Source organism: Hyperoodon ampullatus (assembly GCF_949752795.1).
Source record: "Hyperoodon ampullatus genome assembly, chromosome: 1".
Taxonomy (NCBI): domain Eukaryota; kingdom Metazoa; phylum Chordata; class Mammalia; order Artiodactyla; family Ziphiidae; genus Hyperoodon; species Hyperoodon ampullatus.
Genome location: NC_136914.1, coordinates 214,404,202 through 214,430,572, shown reverse-complemented (window position 1 = coordinate 214,430,572; position 26,371 = coordinate 214,404,202). Strand labels below are relative to the sequence as shown.

Here is a 26,371-nt window from a genome sequence, read left to right as displayed (position 1 = left end):
TCAGATACCAGGCTTCCCTAGTGGTGCAGTGGTTAAGATTCCATCTGCCAGTGCAGGGGACACGGGTGCAACCCCTGCTCTGGGAATATCCCACGTGCCGCGGAGCAACTAAGCCCGTGCGCCACAACTACTGAGCTTGCACTCTATAGCCTGTGAGCTACAACTACTGAAGCCTGTGCACCTAGAGCCCATGCTCCGCAACAAGAGAAGCCACTGCAATGAGAAGCCCACGTGAGGCAACGAAGAGTAACCCCCAACTCGCCGCAACTAGAGAAAGCCCATACACAGCAACGAAGACCCAATGCAGCCATAAATAAATAAATAAATAAATAAAATTAAAAAAAAAACAAAACTCAGCTATCATGCTATCAGAAAAACTAGCAGTTATATGAATAGACTCACATGCAGGAAAACTGAGTCCTTAGCCAACAGCCCCAGCTGAGCTCTTAGCCAATGGCCAGCCTGTCATTGGCCCTCTTTCAAGAGGATTCTCCAACCGCAGTGGAGTTGCCACAGCTGATGCCATGTAGTGAAGAGATGTGCCATCCTGATGAGTGCTGCCCAAATTGTAAGCAAACAAATGATTTTTCTTATTTTAAGCCACTAAGTTGTTTGAGGTGGTGTGTAATAATTTAGTGGCTTAAAGCAACAATGCATTATCTCTCACAATTCTGTGTGTTATCCAGAAAGTTCTGCCCCACTTGATGTTGCCTGTGTGCTGGGATGGTTGCAATCAACTGGAGGCTCAATTGAGAGCTCAACTGGGCTGAAAGGTCTAGCACACCTGGATATTCTGCCTCAGCTGGAGATGACTGGAAACTCAGTTGAAGCCATTGTCTGGTGGTGTTGGCTTTCCCTGATATGGGCCTCTCAGCTGGGGCTGCTTTAATACGCGGTGGCTGGGTTCCAAGGAGTGTTTCATAGTGAGCTTCCAAGATGGAAGAAGAACTGCCAGCTTAATTAAGGACTAGGCCGCAAACTGGCAAGGCATCACTCCAACCACTAGGGAAGCACCTAGCATCTGCACCACTAGGGAAGCCTGGTAGCTGAGTTTTGAGAGGGAAGAAGTGGCAGCTGCAATTCCTCTTAAATGCTTGGCCTATAATTTTCACAGTATCACCTCCACTGTACTATATGGGCAATAGGAGTCACAGGACCAGCTCATATTCGAAGGTATGGAAAAAGTAATCAGAGCCTCACTGGAGAGTCAGGATAGAAAGGGTATACAGAGGGTGTCAACATCTGGATATATAGGTCATTGGTCGGTCACCAAAGTAATAGTCTACAAAAAATGTAAACATGAAGCCATAACATTTCTAGATGAAAACATGGGGAATTTCTTTATAATTTTGCAGTGGGCAGTCTTTCTAACTCTGAACTCAAATTCCAGAAGCCATAAAAGAAATTTGAGAGATTTGACTACATTAAACATAAACAACATCTTCATATTAAAAGAAAAATAAGTGAAGAATCAATAGCAAGCTAGAAGACATATTTACAACTCTTACCAGAGGGGAAAAAAAGGCTAATCTCCCTAAGTATAAAGAATTTCTAGAAATAAAGATTAAAAAAATCAACAATCTCATAGAAAAGTAGGCAAAGAACACGAAGAGTGCAGGAAAAGAAAAACAAATGTCCCTTAAACATAGTAAAATATTCTTGACCTTACTCTTATTCAAGAAGTCAATGATCCAAAGTTTGACAACACACTCTTCCTGCAGTTGGAAAAATGTTGCGCTAAAACTGTACTTTCTGATAAAAGCTATAAAAATTACAAATGTGATTACCATTAAGCCAGTAATCCCATTTGGAATTTATACTGTAGTTATACCTTCAACACATAAAAAGTAATCTATATACAAAGTTTCAAGGACTAAATAAAAGCAAGTGTTATTTATAGGGTCTAAACAACCTAGGGTACAATCATTCTATGAAATACTATATACCTGTAAAAAAAGGAATAAAGAAGTTCTGAAATGCAAAGATATTCAAGTTATATAGTTAAATGACAAAAGTTATGTGTAGCAGAGGATACAAACTACATTTCTTCATTCTAAGGTGTGAATTTTTTCACATTTTAATACTTCTGACATTGTAACGCACTTTATAATCAATATCATGTCACAGTTTAATTGCCAGCATTTTTTTCTCAGTGATACGTAAAAATGCGCATCATATTGCATGATGTCTCAGGTTTGAGGAAATACAGAACTATATTATTTTGTGTAAGAAATGAGGCAAAAATATTACATATTTGCATATGTTGATATTTGTATTAAAAAACTTGGAAGGACACATAAACAATTCTCTATGGGAGCACGGGCTGAAGGGGTGGACAAAGTTATAGTTAGATATGAAACTTCTCAATTTATAAATGTTTCTTTTCTTCTGATTTTTGAACTATGTGAATGTATTACTTATCTAAAAATTAAATTTTATTAAAATAAAAAAATGCACTGAAAAATCAATTTTAAAATATTGTTCAAAAGAGTCTACATTTGCTTTTTAATCACTGCATCATATTCTTCCTAAGATAACATGTGAATTTTGGCCAAACATTAAGAACCTGCTGAGAGCTTTATATTTAGAATCTAAATGCCGGCCAAAAAAAAATTACAGGGTAACATCCAGTTCCTATAGACATTATCACTATGTCTTTATGGTCAATACTAACTGAAAATATTGGTACCAAAGTATTGATGCTGTAATTTAAAATCTTTAATACTACAACAAAAAGCTAAAACAGACTTTAGTAAATGGATATCCTATCTTCAATGGATATGCTTTATTTTGTTTAATGCTCCTGTACTCAGATTATTAAGATCACTTTCAATATTAAATTTTTGACATAAAAAAAGATGAAGCCAATTAGAATTTGTTCCATTTCTTGTGAACTTCAATACTGACAAAAGACTTACCATAATATCCTTTTTCCTCTACTGAATTAACACATATCACCAAGATTTAATATCTTGCACAAAGTGTGCTGGCCACTTACTATGTATGACAATAACTTCTGCCAGACGTGATTCTATGCACCCACACTCATAAAAAGTTATTCCACTGTTATCGTTAACTGCCAGCTTTCAGCGTCAAAGTCACCTTCATTTGAAATCCAACAAACATTTATCTTAAGAAAAATAAAAAGTAATTCTAAGCACAATAATGAGGCATATTAAGTAGAGTAACAACTAGATAAAGGATGATAGTACTCAAGCTGCCACCAAATATTCCACTCATGAAGTAGCAAGACTATAAAGGTTTTATAAAGGTTAAACAAAAAGGATTCACAGACATTGTGATTGTTAACTTATTATGTATTATTCTCCTTGCAAGTGCTTCCTAGAGAATTTGTTTGGTTTTCACCATCTTAATTAAACTTACTGTTATTAAAATGCCTCCTAGTTGTTCACTAATGAGCAGATAATTTGCTAATTAGGAGATGTAAAAAATTAGTGTCTTAACAAAATAAGGAAAAAATATGTTCTTCCATTGATCTCAAATTACACCTTAACAAAGACTGAATAAGTATATGATTTTACTTTTCAATTAAAAATAGACTAAAACTATCAACAGAGACATCAAAGTGAAATGAATCTTAACAATTCTTCATCTTTTAATAGACAGTTGGCATGCACAACATCCCTGACCAATTTCCCTGATACATACTTCTAATTAATATATATTTTCTTGATAAAATAGATCCATCAAACAGAATGAAGTAAGTCAGAAAGAGAAAAACAAATACCGTATGCTAACACATATATATGGAATCTAAAAAAAAATGGTTCTGAAGAACCTAGGGACAGGACAGGAATAAACATGCAGACGTAGAGAATGGAATTGAGGACATGGGGAGGGGGAAGTGTAAGCTGGGACGAAGTGAGAGAGTGGCATGGACATATATACATTACCAAATGTAAAACAGATAGCTAGTGGGAAGCAGTCGCATAGCACAGGGAGATCAGCTCGATGCTGTGTGACCACCTAGAGGGGTGGGATAGGGAGGGTGGGAGGGAGTCACAAGAGGGAGGGGATATGGGACTATATGTATACGTATAGTTGATTCACTTTGTTATATAGCAGAAACTAAAGCAATGTAAAGCAATTATACTCTAATAAAGATGTTAAAAAATTAAATGAAAAACAGATTTAATTAGCAAACCCCAATTTTTAATTAATCTCTGAAACAAAATGAGATGTTTCAGTGGAAAAGAAATTACCCAAATACATCTCAAAGAATTATTAAAACAGTAGTCCATTTTACCACAATACTAAAGAAAAAAAAGGAACAGCGGTCCAAAAAAGCATTAATTCTAATTTGTAAAAATTTAAGATTACTAAGCTATTATCCAAGGTATTAAAATTCTGGAAAATAATTATCTAGACACATAAGTTTCCAGCCAGCACAAGATTCTACTTTCAATCTTTAAAAAGCCTAAGAACTTTTCAGAGTTCTAAAATGAAATGCAACAACTGTTTACCCAATATTGAGCAGCTGCTAAACAATGTGTGTTAAGCAAATAAGATGTTCTTGACAAATACTTTTCGTATGACCTAGCTGACAGACAGGTACACCATTTACCATGCTTTCTCCAAAAGTGGATTTCAGCTGCCAGTAATTGATGTATGGTTCACCAACTGATGTGCAATTAATTGGCTGTAAATGTGTTGATGCCCTCACTTTTGGGGCAGCCTCCATGGGTCTGTGTCAGAGCCTCTGGGCAGGATGCCTACATTCACAATAAGTCTTCCCTCTTACCTAGTGTATCTTACAAACTTATCCTTTTAATGTGTGCCTGACTTGAAATAGGCCAGGTAGCATAATACGGCAACAACAGCACTATTTCTAGTACTGTTTTTATAGTATATATAAAAAATGCAATACTTTAAATACTTTGACAGTTTCACTTGTTTCAAATGATTGATAAAAAAACCTATAGTAGTGCATAGAGGTTACAATTTAGCTTCCTTACACATTCCATTCAGATTCCTCAAATATTCATAATAGTCTCTATAGTATCATGTAGCAACACAACAGTCCTAAAATAATAGTGCATTTTAATTAGATTTTGCATTTCAAAGCATTTTCCATATAGAAAACAATTTTATGCAACTTATATCAATACCCTAAGATAAAAGGATAGCCAAAGGTTATATGTAAATTACTAATTATCTAAAGGAAGTAAAACTGATTTACTGCTTAATTCATGTTAGCTCATCTGTTAGGCAAATTACTATTCTGAAAGTAATAATAAATTGTCCACAGCTATTTATAATGATATAATACAAAACCAGCCTAAAATAATAGTGTATTTCTCTAATTTTGATTACAAAAGTATGGGCTTCATATAGAATTGTTTAAACAATTATGTATGGTTTTTGAAAGTCAAAGATGATGTTCCAATTAAAAACCTCTCTGGAGTCCACAATGTCAGTACTTCAGGATGTAATAAGAATAAATAAGAAGTTAATATTTTTAGTGAGGCACTGTAAAAGGAACAGACTAAATAGTATCTTGCTAACCTGTATTTTATAGAAACTAATGTTACTTTACAGTAATAACTTGGAATTTTAAAGAAAAATACGCTTTTATATGAGTAGAAAAATTGATAGAGAGCAATAAATAAAAATAAAGATAGGATATTAAAAGATGAAGGCAGAGCAATTGCCCCCCGACCCCGAAAAAAGATAGCCAAAGGGAAATTTCCAATACACAAGTGATAACTTCTGGATTTTTAATTACAATCTTACATCTTTACTTAAAAATACTGACCATGTGTAGGTTTAAAATTTTTATGTTGGGATTTCCCTGGTGGCGCGGTGGTTAAGAATCCACCTGCCAATTCAGGTGACACAGATTTGAGTCCTGGTCTGGGAAGATCTCACATGCCATGGAGCAACTAAGCCCAGACACCACCACTACTGAGCCTGCGTGCCCTAGAGCCTGGGCACTGCAGCTACTGAGCCTATGTGCTGCAACTACTGAAGCCCGTGTGCCTAGAGCCCATGTACCACAAGAGAAGCCACCACAATGAGAAGCCCACACACCACAATGAAGAGTAGCCCCCGCTCACCGCAACTAGAGAAAGCCAGTGTGCAGCAATGAAGACCCAACGCAATCAAAAAATAATAAAAATGATAATACTAATAAATTTAGATGTTACCATACTTCAAATTATTAGCAGTTGGAGAGTCTGTGTTTCAAAATCATTGTAAGTCAATTTCCAAAGCAAGGAAACAGGGCCAAGGTAAGTAAATACAAACTGCTCTAAATGCACTAGGTGGAAGACCAGTACTTGAGTGCCATAAGTCTGTACCGCCCTTTAACACAACGCTATCGTACAAACTTATAATTGCATGATATAATGACTATACAATTATATAGTCTTTCTACACCAACAAAAAACTATTTACATAAAATTATTTTTTAAATTTAAATGCAGGAAAGATAACAGAAGTCAAATTTTCTTATTATTTTCCATTTATTCATATTTCAAAGAATTTACAATATAGACTAAAGCAGTTTGCCAGTATTTAAATTTAACTCTCTAAGATTATAATTTAGCTTTCTGTGCCTTAAATTTCTTACTGAAGTCCTTAGTAATTTTCCTTACATGATTATTATTATAAATTTCCTTACATGAGTAAGAGCAATGAGTTTTTGAGAGGTACTCCACTGGGGTGTGGTTTTAAGAATTATTTCTCAGTATCAGAAAAGGAATGTAAACAAACAATCCCTTTTAAAATTGCCTCAAAAAATAATAAAATATTTAGGAATAAAACTCACCAAGGAGGTAAAAGACATATGCTTAGAACTACAAAACATTAATAAAGGAAACTGAAGATGACTCAAAGAAATGGAAAGAATAGCCCATGCTCTTGTATTGGAGGAATTAATATTGTTAAAATGGCTGTGCTACCCAAAGCAATCTACAGATTTAATGTGATCCCTATCAAAATACCCATGACATTTTTCACAGAACTAGAACAAGTAATCCTAAAATGTATATGGAACCATGAAAGACACAGAATTGCCAAAGCAATCCTGAGGAAAAAGAACAAAGCAGGAGGCACAACCCTACCAGATTTCAGATGATTCTACAAAGCTAGAGTAATCAAAACAGCATGGTATTGGCACAAAAACAGACATACAGATCAATGGAACAGAATAGAGAGCCTAGGAATAAACCCGCACACCTATGGACAATTAATCTTTGACAAAGGAGGCAAGGATATACAATGGAGAAAAGACAGACACTTCAGCAAGTGGTGTTGGGAAAGTTGGACAGCTGCATGTAAATCAACGAAGTTAGAACACACCCTCACAATGTACACAAAAACAAACTCAAAATGACTTAAAGACTTAAATATAAGACAAGACACTATAAAAATCCTAGAAGAGAACATAGGCAAAACATTTTCTGACATAAATCATACCAATGTTTTCTTAGGTCAGTCTTCCAAGACAATAGAAATAAAAGCAAAATGAACAAATGGGACCTAATCAAGCTTATAAGATTTTGCACAGCAAGGGAAGCCATAAACAAAACGAAAAGACAACCTATGGACTGGGAGAAAATATTTGCAAATGATGTGACCTATGAGGGCTTAATTTCCAAAATATACAAACAGCTCATACAATTCAATAACAAAAAGACAAACAACCCAACCAAAAAGGACACAGAAGACCTAAATAGACATTTTTCCAAAGAAAACATACACATGGCCAACAGGCACATGAAAAGGTGCTCATCGTTGCTAATTATTAGATAAATGCAAATCAAAACTACAATGAGGTACCACCTCACATCAGTCAGAATGACCATCATTAAAAAGTCTACGGATAATAAATGCTGGAGAAGGTGTGAAGAAAAGGGAACCTTCCTACACTGTTGGTGGGAATGTGAATTGGTTCAGCCACTAAGGATAACAGTATGGAGATTCCTCAAAAAACTAAAAATAGAGTTGTCATATGATCCAGCAATTCCTCTCCTGGGCATATACCCAAACAAAACTATAATTCGAAAAGATACGTGCGTATCTATGTTCACAGAAGCACCATTTACAATAGTGAAGACATGGAAACAATTTGAATGTCCATCAACAGAGGAATGGATAAAGAAGATGTGATACACACACACACACACAAACACACACACACAATGGAATACTACTCAGCCATAAAAAAGAATGAAATAATGCCATTTGCAGCAACATGGATGGACCTAGAGATTATCATACTAAGCGAAGTAAGTGAGAAAGAGAAAGACAAATACCATATGATATCACTTATATGTGGGATCTAAAATATGACACAAATGAACACACCTCTGAAACAGAAACAGACTCACAGACATAGAGAACAGACTTGTGGTTGCCAAGGGGGAGAGGGGGTTGGGGAGGGAATTATGGGGAGTTTGGGATTAGCAGATGCAAACTATTAGATATAGGATGCATAAACAACAAGGTCTTATTATACAGCACAGGGAACTATATTCAATACCCTGTGATAAACTATAATGGAAAAGAATATGAAAAAGGACATATATGTGTGTAACTGAGTCACTTTGCTGTACAGCAGAAATTAACATAACATTGTAAATCAACTACACTTCAATAAAATTTTTAAAAAGAATTATTTCTCGGAATTAATAGCTAAAATGGTATCCTGGAATTCTTCAAAAATCTCTTTGAAAGAATATTCTAAGTGCATGACTTCACGAGAGAAATAAATAGTAAAGAGAAAAAAATTAAAAATGGTCAAACTGTGATATACCACGAAAATATTAGTTTTACATTTTTGACTCCTCATTATTAGATACGTAATATTACTTTAAAAAAGTAATAATTTAGAATTATAAGAATTATTCAGAATTTTAAAGTTAAATGTTAAAATCTCCCAAACAGGTGTATATAGCATGCTATCATTAGAGTAAATAATAAAGGGAAAAAGGTATGTTCACAGTTACTTGTGTATGCATTAAATAACTTCAAAAGAATACAAAAACAAAAAACCCTGATAACACTGATTGGCTCTGGGAAGGAGAGAATTGAGTGATTAGGGAACAGGGGTGCAAATTTTGAATTTTGAAACACCGACATATCACTTATTAAAAACAGATATTAAAAAATGCAAACAAGGGAATAAAAATGATGTTTGATTTGTTAGCAATGTTGCCAATGTTTACTTCCAGTAGAGAGAACTGACTTAATATTCTCTTCTACTATTAGAATAAAATTTTGTGAAATAAATTACCAAAGAAATGGAAAACATATCTAGAAAAAAAAGGGAGGGGAAAAAAGTCGTGCTTGTCCTTAGCTACTCAAGGAACAGAAACCATTTGGCCACATGAAATGAGTTTTCATGAGCTATGGGAATAAAGAATCAAGCTGTGATTGCCTGCCCTTGTTCAAAGTATTGGTTGTAATATAACCAATATATAACAGTGATTTCAGACTCAAATTAATTAATATACTACAATAGCTAACACTTTCAATATTAGAGTCATTCATGCTCTATGAATACCATGTTCATTCAATACTACTCTAATAGTGGCTTTCCTAGATATTACAATTAAAGTATATTAATCATTTCAGTGAATGACAACAAACCAAATTAGGCCATAATTATGCAGATATTAAGAGACTTTAAAAATAAATAATGCAATATACTATGTAGCAAGAATACCAGGTAATTTCTTGATAATGACAGTATGTGTCAAATGCCAATTTAGCATTATTTCCAGTACAGCTGTGACTCTTGGGGATGAGAAAGAGAAGAGAATTGCCTCTCTATAGGGGACATCAAAATCAACCAGAGGAGGCTTTTGCAAATTGTACTCTTTTGAAATGTCCTCTTTGATTGAGAATCCCTATTACAGAAAACCACTACCAGTGATGGAGGGTGCACAATATCTCGATGTTTCAATTTAATACTGTTTCTATGTCCCTTATAATGTGGTTGAATTATTGGGAAAATCAATTCTTCAGGATGCTGATATTAATAAAAGCATTTTTATTTTGAAATAAAAATACTAAGTACATGATTAAGATAACTATATACTGTTAGATAACTAAACTAATTTTGGACAATTAATAAGGAATGCATTACAGTAACCATGTTCAGTCATAATTTTTTAAAAAATTGCTAGAAGCAGATTTTCTAACCAACTAGAATCAGTAGAATGTATCTTAAAAGTTCACAAAGAGAAGAAATTTTAGCTCATAAAATTATACATAGTGCTTAATTATGTATTAGGCTTAAATGTATATATAGGGACTTCCCTGGTGGCGCAGTGGTTAAGAATCCGCCTGCCAATGCAGGGGACACGGGTTCAAGCCCTGGTCTGGGAAGATCCCACATGCCACGGAGCAACTAAGCCCCGTGTACCACAACTACTGAGCCTGCACTCTAGAGTCCGCATGCCGCAACTACTGAAGCCTGCGCACCTAGAGCCCGCACTCCGCAACAACAGAAGCCACCACAATGAGAAGCCTGCGCACTCCAACAAAGAACGGCCCCTGCTCACCACAACTAGAGAAAGCCCTCATGCAGCAATGAAGACCCCACACAGCCAAAAAAAAAAAAAAATTAAATTAAATAAATAAGTAAATTTATAAAAATAAAAAAGTATATATAAATGCTCAAGTATTAATAGCATACAGCTAAAAAAAAAGTATGCAGTCGGGGGGTGGGGAGGACACTGTAGGAAGGAGGTAGGAGGTAGGCAGAGGGATCCTCATATACAGATGTGAAAATTATGGCATATTCTTAAATGCGACAATTCTCTTATTTTAAACAACAATTTACAAAATATGAACGATGTTAATATGGAATGCTGGTAATACTATCACCCATACACTCAGCTTTTAATGTGCCAAATTCTGGATCTGAATACAATCCTGAGAAATTCTATTTCCATCATTTCACAATAATTTATGCAATACAAAAGATCATATACCTTGAAATAATATCTTTTACTTTAAAAAACATTATTTCAGCAAAAGCAATGCAACTTCTGATAAGTCAAAATTCTTCTTTTACTAATCAGGTATTTAGATGTAAGAGAGAACATACTAGTTCCTAGTCATCTAGCAGGTGTAAATAAAACAAAGAATAGATTTTTAATTCTGTTTGCTTTTTACATTGACCCACATAAATGATTGTAAATGAGAAGCATCTATGTTAGACTTCAAGAATAAGATATAATTTACTCGCTTTGCTGTACTATATTAATGAACATTCCATTTACATTACAAAGCATCAAAATTAAATAACCAGTTTAAATGTGTGTGCTTGTTTTGTTTAAGTTCAATCAACTATATGGTTGCCTTGTCTACATGATTCAATGAGGACCATCCAGTGCACAAGTGGAAGGATTAGCTTAGATTGAAGCACTGAAAGTAAATTCCTCTACAACAAGAGGCAGCAGTGTAAAGTATATTATACACTCTGCCCCAGTGAATCAAAAAACCTCTTGAGAGTTATCTACACTTCATGCTTTAAGTTCTCTCTTCCTCCTCCTAACTTCTCTCTCTCTCCTTTTTTAACAGCTATTTTGAGATATTCATACACAATACAGTTCAGCCATTTAAAGTGTAAATTAAATGGTATTTAGTATATTCACAGAGCTGTTCAACAGTCAACACAATCTAATTCAATTCTCCTCCATTTATTTATTTATTCAATAACTTGTTTATATCAGTATGGGTTCATTGATATTTATTTTATATACCCGCTTATCATAAAATATTACTTTATTTTATTGCTCAAATTGTTCCTGTTTTGATCATGGGAGCTGTCTCTGGTAGCTCTAGTATCCCTTTGACATACTCTCATCATTGTAGTGTGTGTGTGTGTGTGTGTGTGTGTGTGTGTGTGTGTGTTGTGTATTTGAACAATTCTTTACATTCTGGCACTACAAGAAACTCCAAGCTCAGTTTGTGTATTTCCCGTCCCAGTCCGAGAATCGGCCAATTCTCCAAAAATCCCTGGTTCCTTTAATTGGAAAATTGTATTAGAAAGCAAGATCTGGGCACTACATGTGGTTGTTGCAGACAGGACATTGATCCATCTAGTGTGAAATTTTTAAATTACTAATGCAATCTTCCTGCTTGTTACCGGTCTAACTCAGATTTTATATTTCTTCTTGAATCAGTTTTGACAGTTTATCCCTTTCCAGGAGTTTTCCATTTCACCTAAATTATCCAGTTTGTTGGCCTACAGATGTTCATAGTGTACCCTTAGAAGCCTTTTTATCTCGAGAAGATCAGTAATAATATTGCCTTTCATTCCCGATTTTAGTGATTTGAATCTTCTCTCTTTTATTCTTGGTCAGTTGTCAATTTTGTTGATCTTTGTCAATTTTGTTGATCTTTCAAAGAACCAACTTATGTTCATTGATTTTCCATGCTGTTTTTCAGTTCTCTATTGCATTAATTTCTCCTCTAGTCTCTATTATTTCCTTCATTTTCTGCACGCTCTATGCTTGGTTTATTTCTTTCTCACACCACCCCATCCATCTAATCCTGTTATTATCTTCAATATGTACTCATAATCCAATCACTTCTTGCCATATTCACTGCCACCTCTTGATATAAGCCATCATCATCTCTTACCAGGTATGGTAATAACCTACTTACTAGTCTTCCTGTGTCTACAGGTGTCTATCTATAATCTAGTTTTACTACAGCAGCAGAATTATCAGTTTAAAAGCAGATCATTTTAGCTCAAATCACTTAACTCCTCTGTGGAAAACCCTTCAATGTTTTTCCGTCTCTCTAAGAGTAGAAGTCAAAGCAGAGTTTCAGTGCTAATGGTGCATATTACAATCAATTGTGGGCTTAAAAATAGATACATCAAGCTGAGCCTCAAAGAAATTCTGATTTATAGGTCTGATGGGGGTTGAGTAGTGGAGTGGCACTCAGGGATATATAAATATATTTTTTAAGATCTACAGGTGATTCTAAAGGACCGGCTAGATTGAGAACCACTGTATTAAAGTGGATATGGAGGAGGAAAAGAATCCTAGATATACAGGAGTTGCTGTTACTAATATGAATGCATAATATATTGCTAATCATTCTTTATTTTACGTATCAGCAAACTAACTGTTAACGTTTGTTGAAGTCTGGTAAGTAACAGGCAGTGGGGTATTTAGAACATATTAACTCATTTAGTACTATAAACCTTATAAAGTAGGCCCTACCATATTTTATATTCTAAGACATATTTTGTTTTCACATTTTAATATCTCTGAAGTCTGATGTGTCTTATAGTCAATAAAATTGTACAATCACTACTGGCCAGATGGCAGTTATGATATAGTTGTCATTGCCTGCACGGACACAAACTTGATTACTCTAGTCAATGGTACTATGTGAAATAAACAAAATGTTTTTTTCCTAAGTCAAAGTGATTTATGAAAAACTGGTCTATGAACAAGTTTTGGTAATACCTTACCCAATTTATTTTGCTATTATTTTCCTTTCAATGTATATATATGTTGATATACAATAAAATCTATATCTAAGTAATTCTGTAAGAGTCCTTTGAATAGTATAAAACAAATATTCTTAGTGGCAAGAGAGCCATAGTTAATTGGCACTGTATTTTCTTTCTCAGTGGTACATCAAATGATTGATTTGTGTCATAATATTACAGAAAATGTTAAGGAAAAGTAAGTTGATACTAAGGCCATTAACTGCCAAGACAGACATTTATTTGAGCTCATTATTTAATAATGATTTTTAAAACTTCTTGCTTTTTTGACAAAGGAACATGTTTTATGGAAAGCTTTATCTAGATATTGCAATTTTGACTATTAAAAATAAAATACAGATTCTTAAATTACGAAGAAATTGTACAAGAAGTTTCATACAGTACCTAAATTAATTAATCTTAATGTTTCCACCCAAAGTAACATTTTCTTGTTACTCTCTTCACTCTGTGCCCACTCTCCTCTCTCTAAATAAGTTGGGTGTATTTCTAAAGAGGTACAGTAACTTACTTTGTAAACAATGATGCATTACATTAATAATACTTAGATGAGAACCCATTTACCACAAATTTAGACTCTCAGAGACGATTTTATCATAAATTGTTGACTCATGACATTTCCTTAGTAAAGTATAACTTAATGATATTAATTCTGTTCTGTTTTTTTGTGCCCATGAAACAGAGGAGTTAATCTGTTTGCCTTAAGAAAAGTAGTTTGTCACTCAGAGCTACTATTTATGGGTTTTAGTTTATTATTTTTAACTCAAATTTCAGATTGATTATGTTAAATTCAAATTTAGGTTTTATGCTGCGTGACTGTGAAACGTGCAGGAAAATAGAGCATCATGAACACAAGATCAGTTACTCATTGGACACTGACTTATCCCAGACAATATTGTTCTTATTGATTTTTAAGCATTAGAGATGCATACTATACTATGAAGTATAAGCAAATAATGTGGTAACGATCTATATTAATATATTTTTTATTCTTTAAAGAACTGTAAAGAGAATAAAAGAAATAAGAGTTCCTGGTACAGGAAATATAATCATTCAAATACACAAGCCCACCAGTAATATGAAGTTGATTAATATAACCTTACCTTTGCTTACGGGATCTATTATTGTATAGATTTTCCAGTTAGATTTTAATGGAGGCATACTACAGTTAAACCACCCAAAATATATGGGAATAAATGCTGTTAACTGAAAAAATTAACTTCTTACAACTATTAAGATATGCATGATATTTCCACTTATGTTCGTCAAATATAAGATTAAATACCTTTATTGCAAGGAGTAATTATAAAATTTTAATGGGTTTGTGTCTTTAATACCTATTAAAAACTCATATTTTAGTTTAAACATGAAAATTATTAAGTATGACGATGCTATTTAAAAAGTCTCATTTTAATATATACCTGGCCCTTACAAATGTTTTTGTAATGTAATGACTATTTATCTAAACTTCAAGGTGCCTTTGAATCTCAAGGTTTTCAAGACCTCTGTAACAAGCATAAGCTATAAAAATAAACTCATCCTTCTCATATTTTATAATATTTCCACTGATCAATGTCCACTTATTGTTTGCATTAATTAGCACAGCATCCCCTCCACACACATGCACACGAAACTTTCATATTTTTAATAGGGTTATCACAGAAATGGGTTTCGAGCTCCCATATGAAGAGGTAACATTAAAATTAAGGTCCTTTATAGTTTCATTTTTGTGTTTTTAAGAGCCCCTAAATTCAAGGGGTATTATTCAAAATTAATAACATTATTAATGGGCTTCTGATATTAAAATTATAACACAAAAAATGTACGTGTGTGTTTATGAGACCCAAACCTTCAAATAGTTAAAAACAAAAAAGCAATATGTCTGGTTTAATTAACATAATATATTTTTAAAATGTCTAAAGATTATTTTCATTTTAAAACAGTCCTTATATTTAGAAAAGCAAGTAATACAATTCCTATAACAAAATTACAGAAATACCAAGAAGGAAGAATCCTTTAAATAACCTTCATGTACTGTTAAAGATAAACTATCATTCTACTACTCATAGGGGTCCTCTGAGGTTTACAATAATTGATGTCTTAATGCTTTGGAGAAAGTAACATCTCCATATAAAGAAAAAGTATTGAGGTATTTTCCTTTGGGGAATATTAGTGTTAACCTAATAGTTAAAACTGAATAAAGAGAGATAAAAACACATTTTTACCTCATTTACATAAAGTCTATAAATGGGATTATCATATTAGCTACAACTGTGTAGTTAAAAGTCATTGGGTCTTTAAAACCAAAATGATAATCTTTTAATAATATAAAAATTATTAGCTAAATAGATCTCTGGTAGTCATCAAAATAATATCATCTTTACTTTGGGCATCAACATATGAATCGTTTCTAAGACATTTAGAAATTTGTATTTAAAAGATTTAATAAAATTAAAAATGATAAAATTCCCCATCATATTTTTTAACATGATATTGTAACAAGACATGACCTTTCAACAGGACAGATTTTGTATTTTGGTAGAGGTAGCAAATTAAATGCAAATATTATTATATTCTTTAACAAAGATTCATTACCTGGAAGACTTGGAAAGAAGGACATTAAATTGAGGATTATCAAGAGGACATAGTAACATTTAGAACCACAGATTAGAACTGGCCCAGAGGTCCCTAATCTAGTTCTCCCTTCCTTCCTATTTTTCCTCCATTCTCACATGTGCAACATATACTTAGATTTTGACTTCTAATCAAAAAATAAATTCATATTTGTATTTTAAAAATTAAAGTAATATCAGCTGGCCAGAGCTTCTGATAATATGCAATAAACTACATACTACACTGAGGTGATATATTAACCAAAAGCAATTTGTCATTTTGAAAAGTGTGAAAGTTTCATAGTTAAATGAACAATTCCCATTATTTTTCTCAAATATTTAATAGTTTCTAAACTTTAGTCATTACATATAAACATTCCTAGAGCTCTAGGAAACTCAAACTGAGAATAAGTTATATAGTACGACACCTCTCTTTAGAGGAAACTGAATTCAATTAGATTGCTTACCCATCTAGTTAATGGCAGAGTTGTACATCGATGTTTTCACAATTCTATCTTTATACAGTTACATTTTATAAACTTTAGAAGTCAGATATTTAAACATTGCTAGTCATAATGAAGTGAGAACCCAGGCTCCCTGACTGAGCCTAACTTCTATTCTAATGATAAGAGGCATAAATAGTCACTTGCTCTATTCCATTATGGAATGTTTTCATACTGCCTGATGACCACTTGTTTTTTCCTTCCTGAATCCATACTTTACCTTAATAGATTGTCTAGCATGTGTAGAAGACTGTTTAACTCCACACAGAATTCTACTTTTTGCAAAATATTTATATATTAATATTTTTAAAATTCCTTTTAAATTGGATTACATTTTATCATAGGACCATACCAAGTAAATTCTCACTGATGTTGCACTGCCCATGTATAGAAAATCAGAGAGGTGGAGAGAATTAGGATAAGTAATTTTTTTGCAGGGGAGTGGTGTCAAGTTTGCAAATATATTATAGGTAGGCACTGGATGTTTGAAAATAGGAAAATAATTAAGAAGAACTCATGTCACTTACTAATTCCATAATTTGGAATATTCTGGATTGTTTTTAAATATAATCTGCTTATATGTGGAAAACAAGAAGGTAAGTAATTATATCTCTGCTATACATTGTTTCACAAAATTAAACGTATAAAAATATACTGGGAAATGCAACAGCAAATAGAATGCTAATAATACTAATATTAATAGTAATAGACAGACTTCCCTGGTGGCGCAGTGGTTAAGAATCCGTCTGTCAATGCGGGGGACACGGCTTCTATAGCCCTGGTCCAGGAAGATCCCACATGTCACACAGCAACTAAGGCTGTGCACCACAACTACTGAGCCTGCACCCTAGAGCCCGCGAGCCACAACTACTGAACCCCGCGCATCACAACTACTGAAGCCTGCGCACTGCAACGAAGAGTAGCCCCCGCTTGCCGCAACTAGAGAGAGCCCGTGTGCAGCAACGAAGACCCAATGCAGCCAAAAATAAATAAATAAATTTATAAAAAATAAAAAGTAATAGAATATAATAATATTAATAAAAACAGAAACGCTTTTTCATTATATGAGGTATAGAACAATAAATCTACTGCACATTTAGGATCCTCATATTATTATATTTCTTTGTTCCTTTCAATTAACTAATACATACAAAGTTAGGAAACTATATTTGTATAATATATTTACCTCATCAGCTGTTGTTCTGTAAGAGTATTACTGTTTTTATCAATTTTAAGATTATAAGGGACACAGATGATTAATTCTGATATAGAAATGTATCAAACTGAGGTATAATTCAAACATACTTGGATTATCAGATACCCATGAAAAAGATCTGATTACCAAAAAAAAAGAATTCTATAAGATACAAACCAAAAATTAATATTTATTGCTCAGAATATTCTTTTAAATTATAAGTTTTAAAAATAATGTTTTTATAGTATAACTACCTAAATTAAAGAGACTGCAGGTTATTTAATCAACAAAATTAATATTGGTATCCACTATAAATTCTAACACTATTTTTAAAAAACTCTGCAACTAACCAATGCTTCTACAGATACTGATTTAAAATGATGGTGGCAAATTTTGCTCTAAAGCTTAAAAAATACTAGATTGACTTGCTCAATCTTAATAAATGAAACTGATTTGAAAACCTCTATTTGAAAGGAGGATGTCAATTAAGGAATACAGATCCATATGTTTGCTTGAATCTTTAAACAAAAGATTAAGTAATATTACTGTTACCTCTCTCCGTCGAGAAGCCCAACATGTTTGCTTGATCTTCCACACCACAGCGGCCACCAGTAATAAGGATAAAAAACAACTAGAAAATAAAACACAAATAAGTTTTGCTTAAAACACTTGCAATGTGTCATGAAATGATAAAAGAACATGTAGAGGATTAAAAAATATATAGAAATAATCACTCTGCCTTGGTAAATATTCAAGCAAAACAGATAAATTAGAAGTTTGTAAAACATTCTCAAGTAAAAGCAAAGTACACAGGTAGAAAAATTACTTAGATTCTTTCATATATATTATAGTCTATCTTTCAGATTTTCTCTGTCAGAAGGAATATAACTTTATAATTCTGTTGGTTTTATACAGCAATAAATTTTAGAATTGCTATTGAGTTGTAAGATCTGGCAATTTTATAAATTTAAATATCACACATTTATTCATTTTACCTTTATTAGCAACTATCTTATATCTGAGAATATTCCTGTAGTTCTCAATTGAGATTTAGCCCTCCCACCCATCCCCTCACTGGGACATTTGACTATGTCTAGATACATGTTTGATTATCACACTGGGAGAGAAGTGCAACTTGGATCTAGTGAGTGTAGCCAGGGATGCTGCTAAACATCCTGCAATGCACAGGACTGCCCCCAACGACAAAGAATTATTCTGTCCAAAACATCAGTTCTACAGAAGTTGAGAATCCCTTGTATATGCTAATGTTTAAATTAAGAAATAATTCAATTACAATGTATATACATGTGGTCAATGTGTATTAGGTACCATATGCAATAGACTATGTAACAGAGGATACTTTTTTAGCAGTAATTTGAGACTGACAAATCTCAAAATAACAGATTTATGTGAATCTGGTTAACCAATCCCAACCATGCATTACTGTTTCTTTTCCCTTCCTTTGCTCTGTGGTCAAAGATTATGCTATGAAAAGACCCAGAATTGAGCAGAACAGTCCACTATAAATTCACTGGTCACTGACCACTACCAAAAACCTGGTCTTCACCCTTAACTGATAATCCTTGTACTCATCAATGGATTCACTCATAAGCAGTGTAAATGTTGACACTTTCTACTCTTGTCAAATCCTTAATATATTTTTTCTCCTTGCCTCACTTAAAGAAATCTTAGAATATCTTTCAATGATGCTGACAATGACACTGATAATTCTAGCACCCATCCACTGACTGCTGAGCACATTCCAGATACTGTGCTAGATACATCACTGATGTATCTAGCACAGTAACTGGGTTTAGTTTTATAAGATGACTTATAAAACTTATAAAACTTATAAGATGACTGGGTTTAGTTTTATAAGAACATTTCCAGAGAGGATATATTATTCTTATTTTAGAAAAGAAGAATCCAATGCTCAGAAAAGTTCAAAGTAAACTGCTTATAGTCCCACAGAGAGTTTAAGTGGTAGAGCCAAAATTCAAAACGAGTCCCGTAAGCCTCAGACTCTTTCCTTCCCATCTGTTGGGAACTCTGAACTCTGAGCTTGCACACTATGTCATAACAGTTGTTTTCCATATTCCCCAGTATCAACCACTGAGGTACCTTACTGCTTTTTACATAATTATCTTTCCCTCTAGTATTTATAAACTCATTCTATTTCATCTAAATTTAAATTTTCAGAAGTGCTCAAGTCCCACATCTCCTAAAAAATAAAAAACAATAGCCCTATTTTATTAACCCTGTAGCTTCCTCTAGTTTGTTGAGCAAGTGGTCCATGTAGCCACTTCCATGTCAATTTCCTCATAACCTAGTCTTATTTAACGTCTTATAATTTGGTATCCAATTTGTATACTGATAAAAATGTTAATATTAATAATTAATGTTTATATACTATGCAACATTTTAGTGGGTACTTCCTCATCATGACTTTCTAAAAATTAAATAAACTAGTCTTTTCTATATCAACTGTCTTTTACTTCTCAGTTGACAATACCAACCATCCATCCTTTAAAACCCTTCTGAACACTTTATTTTCTTGGCTTCCTTCATCCTTCTTGACACACTATGGAGTCAATGAAAGTAGATTGCATTCCTGATTCCTTGTTTTAAATTATGGACATTCCTGAAAATTCATTCACAAGACCATGCTATTATCTATTCTTGCTCTCAGAAAAAGAGCTCAGTTATTCTCTTGGCTTCAACTATGACCTCATTTGGAATCATTTCCAAATATAAGTCATTTAACCTGCCAAAATGAGAGCATCTTATCATTAGAAGAGATCAATGACATTATTTAGTTCAGACTCCCTCCCAGGAAAGAAATTCCCAGCACAACTCTGATAGTGATCCAGTTCCTAATTAAATACACATAGTAGCTTCTGCTGGCTCGTAAGTTGGTGCATTTTATTTTTAGCTAGCTCAAACTATGAAAATTTTCTGTTAAGCTGTCTTTCTAACTTTTATTAATCAGTGCTGCTTCTGTCTCTGGGTTACAATGACCCAGCCATTTCCTTCTTCTATATTCTAATACTTCTTTATATCTTTGAAGACTCTTCTTACATGATTCTTTCTAGTCCACTGGTTCTCAGTCAGGAGAGTTTTGCCCTCCAGGGACATTTGGCAGTGGCTGGAGACATTTTTGGTTGTCACCACTTGGTGGACATCAAGTGGGATGCTGGTAAATATGGTACAATATAGAGGTCAGTCCTCCTCCCCACAACAAAGATTTTCCCAGCCAACCTGCCAATAGTGCCGAAACCCTGTTCTAGTCTGAATTATTGCCATAGCAGTTACACTTCCCTTGTTATATCCAGGTTTACAATGCAACTGTTGAAATATAGTAGTCAGAATTGATACTTTATATATAGTCCAAGGATCCATTTATCTGAATTTAAGTCTTACCATAATACCTTAAGAATTTTAACAAGAGAGATAAATATCACCTCAAATCTACCATGTCCAAACTGTAATCCCGAGTAACATTCATAATAAAACTAACATCTATTGACTAATATGTACCAAGCACTGTGTTATATGTTTTACATGCATTAATTCTTTCATTACCACAATCACACATGATATACTGTGTATTCTGTTATGTACTCATTTAAAAGATGAGAAAGTTGAGGTCATGGAGAGTTTACATAAATTGCCTAAGTTACAAAAGTCTTAAATTGCAAGTTCTCCCCTTTCTGTTGACTTCTTGTCTCACCATTATTTTCCAGGTAAAATGTAAAACACATTCAATTTTATCATCCCTTATATTCAGTCAGACACCGTATCTTGTCAACTGTTTCTCTCACAGTGTCTGCAGTAGTAGACAACAGTACACATACCAAAATTCATTTACATTTAATAATTAAACATAACCTAAATACCAAAAAGTATTTTTATTTGACAATTTGTAATTCACAGTATCCTCCCCCCATGATCAAGATTCAGTTTAGGACAGTGAAGACTTGCTAAATTTCTCCACAAGGAACTTAAATTCTTTCTGATCTAAATTTCATGACACACGTGAAGAGTGTCACTTTTATAATGATAGAGGAAGCCAGTATAAAATTTTTCAGTTTTCACGATTTTACCTCCTTGAGAAGAGGAGATATACACTTTAGGGGTTTGTATGCTTTCTATGTAAATTCATATTAGGCTGGTAATAAAAAGTAATAAAAAGAAAATATTCTTCTAATAATATACTATTATAGGAATAGATATGGGATTATACCAGCAGAGACACCGAGAGTTTAAACTAAAGGGTACAGAGAAAACAAGATGGAATGAAAGAAGGTTTTCAGGCTTCTTGGATTCTGTGGGATGGGAACATAGAGCTATTCAGTTGGAAGCAGGCTTTATCCTTTAAGAAAAGGGAAGAATGACCCAGAAGGGAATCAGAGACCTTTAGGGCTCCCACTCCCACCACAGGCCCAGGGGGCAAGGATGGATCCTCCTCAGTTTCTAAGGGCGGAGCCTCTTGGGTTTTACAGGACCAGGATACCCCCCGCCAAGAGCCTTGGCGCCAAGGCTGCAGCACAGTGCTGCAGCATCAGGGCCACCTTGCCAAGCTAACGTGGCAGGGCCGTACCACAGAGCTATGGGGTAACGTTGCCACCTCAGGGGACCTGGAGGTTGAGCACTGAGCCAAGGAGGGTTATTCTCAAATCTTTAAGTTTGATGGGATTAGCCTTCCTTGGGACCCATCGCCCCTTTCTTCCTTTACTTCTCCTCCTTTTGAAATGGGAATGTCTATTCTATGCCTATACCACCGTGGTATTTTGGAATCACATAATTTGCCTGGTTTCACAGGCTCACAACTAGAGAGGAATTTTGCCTAGGGTTAACTTGTACCCCAAGTCCCACCCATATCTGATTTAGATGATATTCAGATGAGACTTCAGACTTTAGTGTCGATTCTGGAATGAATTAAGCCTTTTGGGATTGCTGGGATGAAATAAATGTACTTTGCAAGCAATAAGGACATGATTTAGGGGGCTAGAGGCAGAATGCTACAAATGTTCCTCCAAAAGTTGTATGTTGAAGCCCTAACCCCCAATGTGATTATACTTAGAGATAGGAACTTTTTGGATGTAACTGAAGTTAAATGAGGTCATAATGGTAGAGCCCTGAGCCAGTAGAATTAGTGTCCTCGTAAGAAGAAACACCAGAGAGCTTGTGCTCTCTCCCCAAGCACTTGTACCGAGAAAAGGCCACGTGAGCACACACCAAGAAGGTGGTCATCTACAGGCCAAGAAGAAAGCTCTCACCAGACGCCAACCATGCTGGCACTCAGATCTTAGACTTCCCAGTCTCCAAAACTGTGAGATTATAAATTTTCTGTTGTACAACTCAGTCTGTGTTAGTTGTTTATGGCAGCCTGAGCAGACTAAGACACTCCCCAAAGTCAAAAGGAAGAATAACTTCCAGGTTTGCTCTGGTCAGGGCCCTGGCTACATTTCTTTCTGTTTTCTGACATACACTCTGTTGTGCATCAGCTTTATTCTCAGGCTTGTTTTTCTCTTAGATACAAAAACGAATGCCGCAGTTCCAGACTTCTATCACATACCATTATACATGCCCACTCTTCGCCAATCACTTGGCGAATTGAAGGGTATGCACTTACTGGCTTTAGCCCATCCATGAAGCTGGTGAGGGATCAATTCCTCCCAAACGGAATCCTCACTGCATAGCCACATGGAAGGAGTTAAATGAAGGCTGGGAAAGACTCCATAAAATCTACTTCTGATATCATTTATGTAAAATTCATAGAAAAACCCTAAATGAACCTCCCCAAAACTGGTAACAGATTTACAAATCTAAAGAGCACATTTGATAACTCTTCAATCCTTTCTTGAAATATTTTGCAGAAACTAGAGTGCTCTAAAGCCTCCTTGGCAAAGTATTAAAAAGGCAAGCAACATATAGTAAGGAAGACCTTCCTGGTTAACTACTCCTGTTACAAATCATGTACCTGGATAAAACCTTAATCTCACAAACTTGTACCAAAAATTATAAAGGTCAATGTATACAGTGTTCTTTTCTACACTCAACTTTTATTTAAAGCATACCTTTTGAAACCATGTAGTCAGGATAAAAGTTTCAATTACAAAATTCCCTTAATATTTTTAAAGTAGTAAATGCTCTTCTTAAAAAGCTTTCCTAAAGTACTAATGCATAACACACACAGAGAAATCATAAGTATACAGCTCAATGAATTATCGCAAAGAAAATATACCCATGTAACCACCGCCCTGGTAAAGAAATAGTACTTTGCCCATCCCCTCTTCATCAGAGGTCACTAGCATAATGATTTTTAACACCATAGTGTGCTTCTGCCTATTTCTGAACTTTATACAAATGGAATCCTAAAATATTCATTCTTTTGTTTCTAGCTTCTTTTGCTCAAAACTATGTTGGTGAATGCCATCCATATTGTTCTTTTAGGATTAGTTTGTTCTTTTCATTGCCCCATATTCTATTATTTTTAGGTATTTGGGTTATTCCAAGGTTTTGGCTATTTAAAACACACTGCTATAAATATGTTTAACATGACCTTTGATGGAATGGAATTGTTGGATCACAGAGTGTGGGTAAGCTCAACTTTAGAATACAGTCATATTGTTTTCAAAGTTGTTGCACCAACTTCTAGACCACCAGAAGTGTCTAGAGTTCCACATCCACTCCAACATTTGATATCATCTATCTTGTTCTTTTTAGCCACTATAATGGGTGAATAGTAAATAGTATTATATTGTGGTTTTAATTTGCATTCCCTGATAAAAATTAAATGGAGCACATTTTTATATTTTGTTAGCCACTTATCCTTTTTTGTGAAGTGCTTATTCAAGTGTCTTGCCATTTTGGGGGTGGGGAGTTGAGTTGTAAGACTGCTTTTTATTGATTTATATGAGTTATATATTGTGACCATAAGGCCTTTATCCTTTATATAGGTTGTGAATATTTTATACTACTGCATGGCTTGACTTTTCACAATGTTAATGACATCTTCTGACAACAAAAATTGTTAGTTTTACTGTAGTCTAATTTTATTGAAGTGCTTTGTGTGTCTGTTTAAGAAATTTGCCCAGTTCTAAAGATGTGAAGAAGAATTCTCATATTACCTTCTAGATGATACTTCATTGTTTTTCCTTTTCTCCTGGTATTTATTTTTATGATTAGTATGAGGTAGGAGTCAAATGTTACTTTTCTCCACATGGATGGTTAACAGATCCAACACCCGATAAAGTTTTTCTTAAAGCTATAAATAAATATTGACAGACAGTCCTTGACTTGCTAACCAAGCCGAAGAATGGCGCACTTCCATCACAGCCCTTTCTGCTGTATCAAATTCACAGAGGGACTGAGGTCTTATTTGTATCTTATAGAAAATGTCGATATTCTCTATAGAGATATTTTACTTTAGACATCTGTAGGCTGTGCTTACAATGTACCCAAAACTTTTTCACTGCTATTTGAGTCTGCCATGTGGGTTCAGTCTGGGGCCTGGGCAGAGTTCTAACCATAAGCCACTTTTCAAATTCTTTGGTATGCTAATTAGGATAAGAGCCTCACATGGAAAATCCCAGAAGTTCAACTTTATGGGATGGCTTTTCTCTCTCTGTTATTTCCCAGACTTTTTCTGGTTCTCTGGGCTTCACTTTTCCATCCTCTGGCCAGAAACTACCCACTTCTGTGCTTGTGCCACATTCTGCATTGGGAGGACAGAGAAGAGGGAACAGCAATGGATTTGCATTGACCCTCTTGTACCCACAGTTCCGCGTTATGTAGAAGGTTCCCAACCCTTGGAGATTTGGCTCTAGCAGCTTCCTGGACGTTTTTGCTGCAGCCAATGTTCCTGCTTCAAGACTGTTTGGAATTGGGGGTAAGTAAATATTTTAAAAAGAGAGGAAAAATTGGGGGGGTGGATCTCCCCTACTCTCTGAGCTTCAAGGGCTTCCTTTTCCACAGCACAAGTCAGAACTAGAGTATTTTTCCAGGATGTTTTCTGCATTGAGGCTCAAGGCAGGGGATACTGGAGGAATAAATGGTTAACTTCCAAATATTTCAGGGTGCTCTGGATTCTGGTGTTCTTCCCTGATCTGCCTGATGATACTTACTTTTCACAATTACCAAATAGCTGCCCATGCATATCATCCAGGTTTTACAGTTGAGACCCATGGGACATAAAGAGAGATGTATGTTTATGTAGTGTTTCCTGGAACTGGAAGCCTGATGGTGAATGGATTTTTGACAGAGCTGCAAAGGCATTTCAAAAGAGAAAGACCAGTCTTTTCCAAAGGCTGTAAAAATTGGATATCCATATGCAAAATAATGAACCTTGACCTACACCTCAATCATAAACAATAACTAAAATGGATCATAGACTCATAAACAAAAGATATCTGAAATGGATCATAGACTTAAATGTACAATGTAAAAGTATAAAACTCCTAGAAGGAAATCTATGTGACCTTGAGTAGGCAAAGAGTTCTTATATGACACCAAAAGCATAACTTATAAAAGAAAAATAAAATACATTGGATTTTAT

General features: G+C 34.5%; 1 protein-coding gene across 1 annotated transcript in view; it reads right to left on the bottom strand.

Annotated features, from left to right (window-relative positions):
- ATRNL1 (attractin like 1) overlaps positions 1-26,371 on the bottom strand; it is a gene marked incomplete at both ends in the record, with an annotated part of 692,251 nt that overhangs the window by 339,343 nt on the left and 326,537 nt on the right. The window contains one exon of the mRNA XM_079717281.1: positions 18,364-18,442. Within this exon, the coding sequence (XP_079573407.1) occupies positions 18,364-18,442 (79 nt within the window). The remainder of the gene's footprint in view (positions 1-18,363; positions 18,443-26,371) is intronic.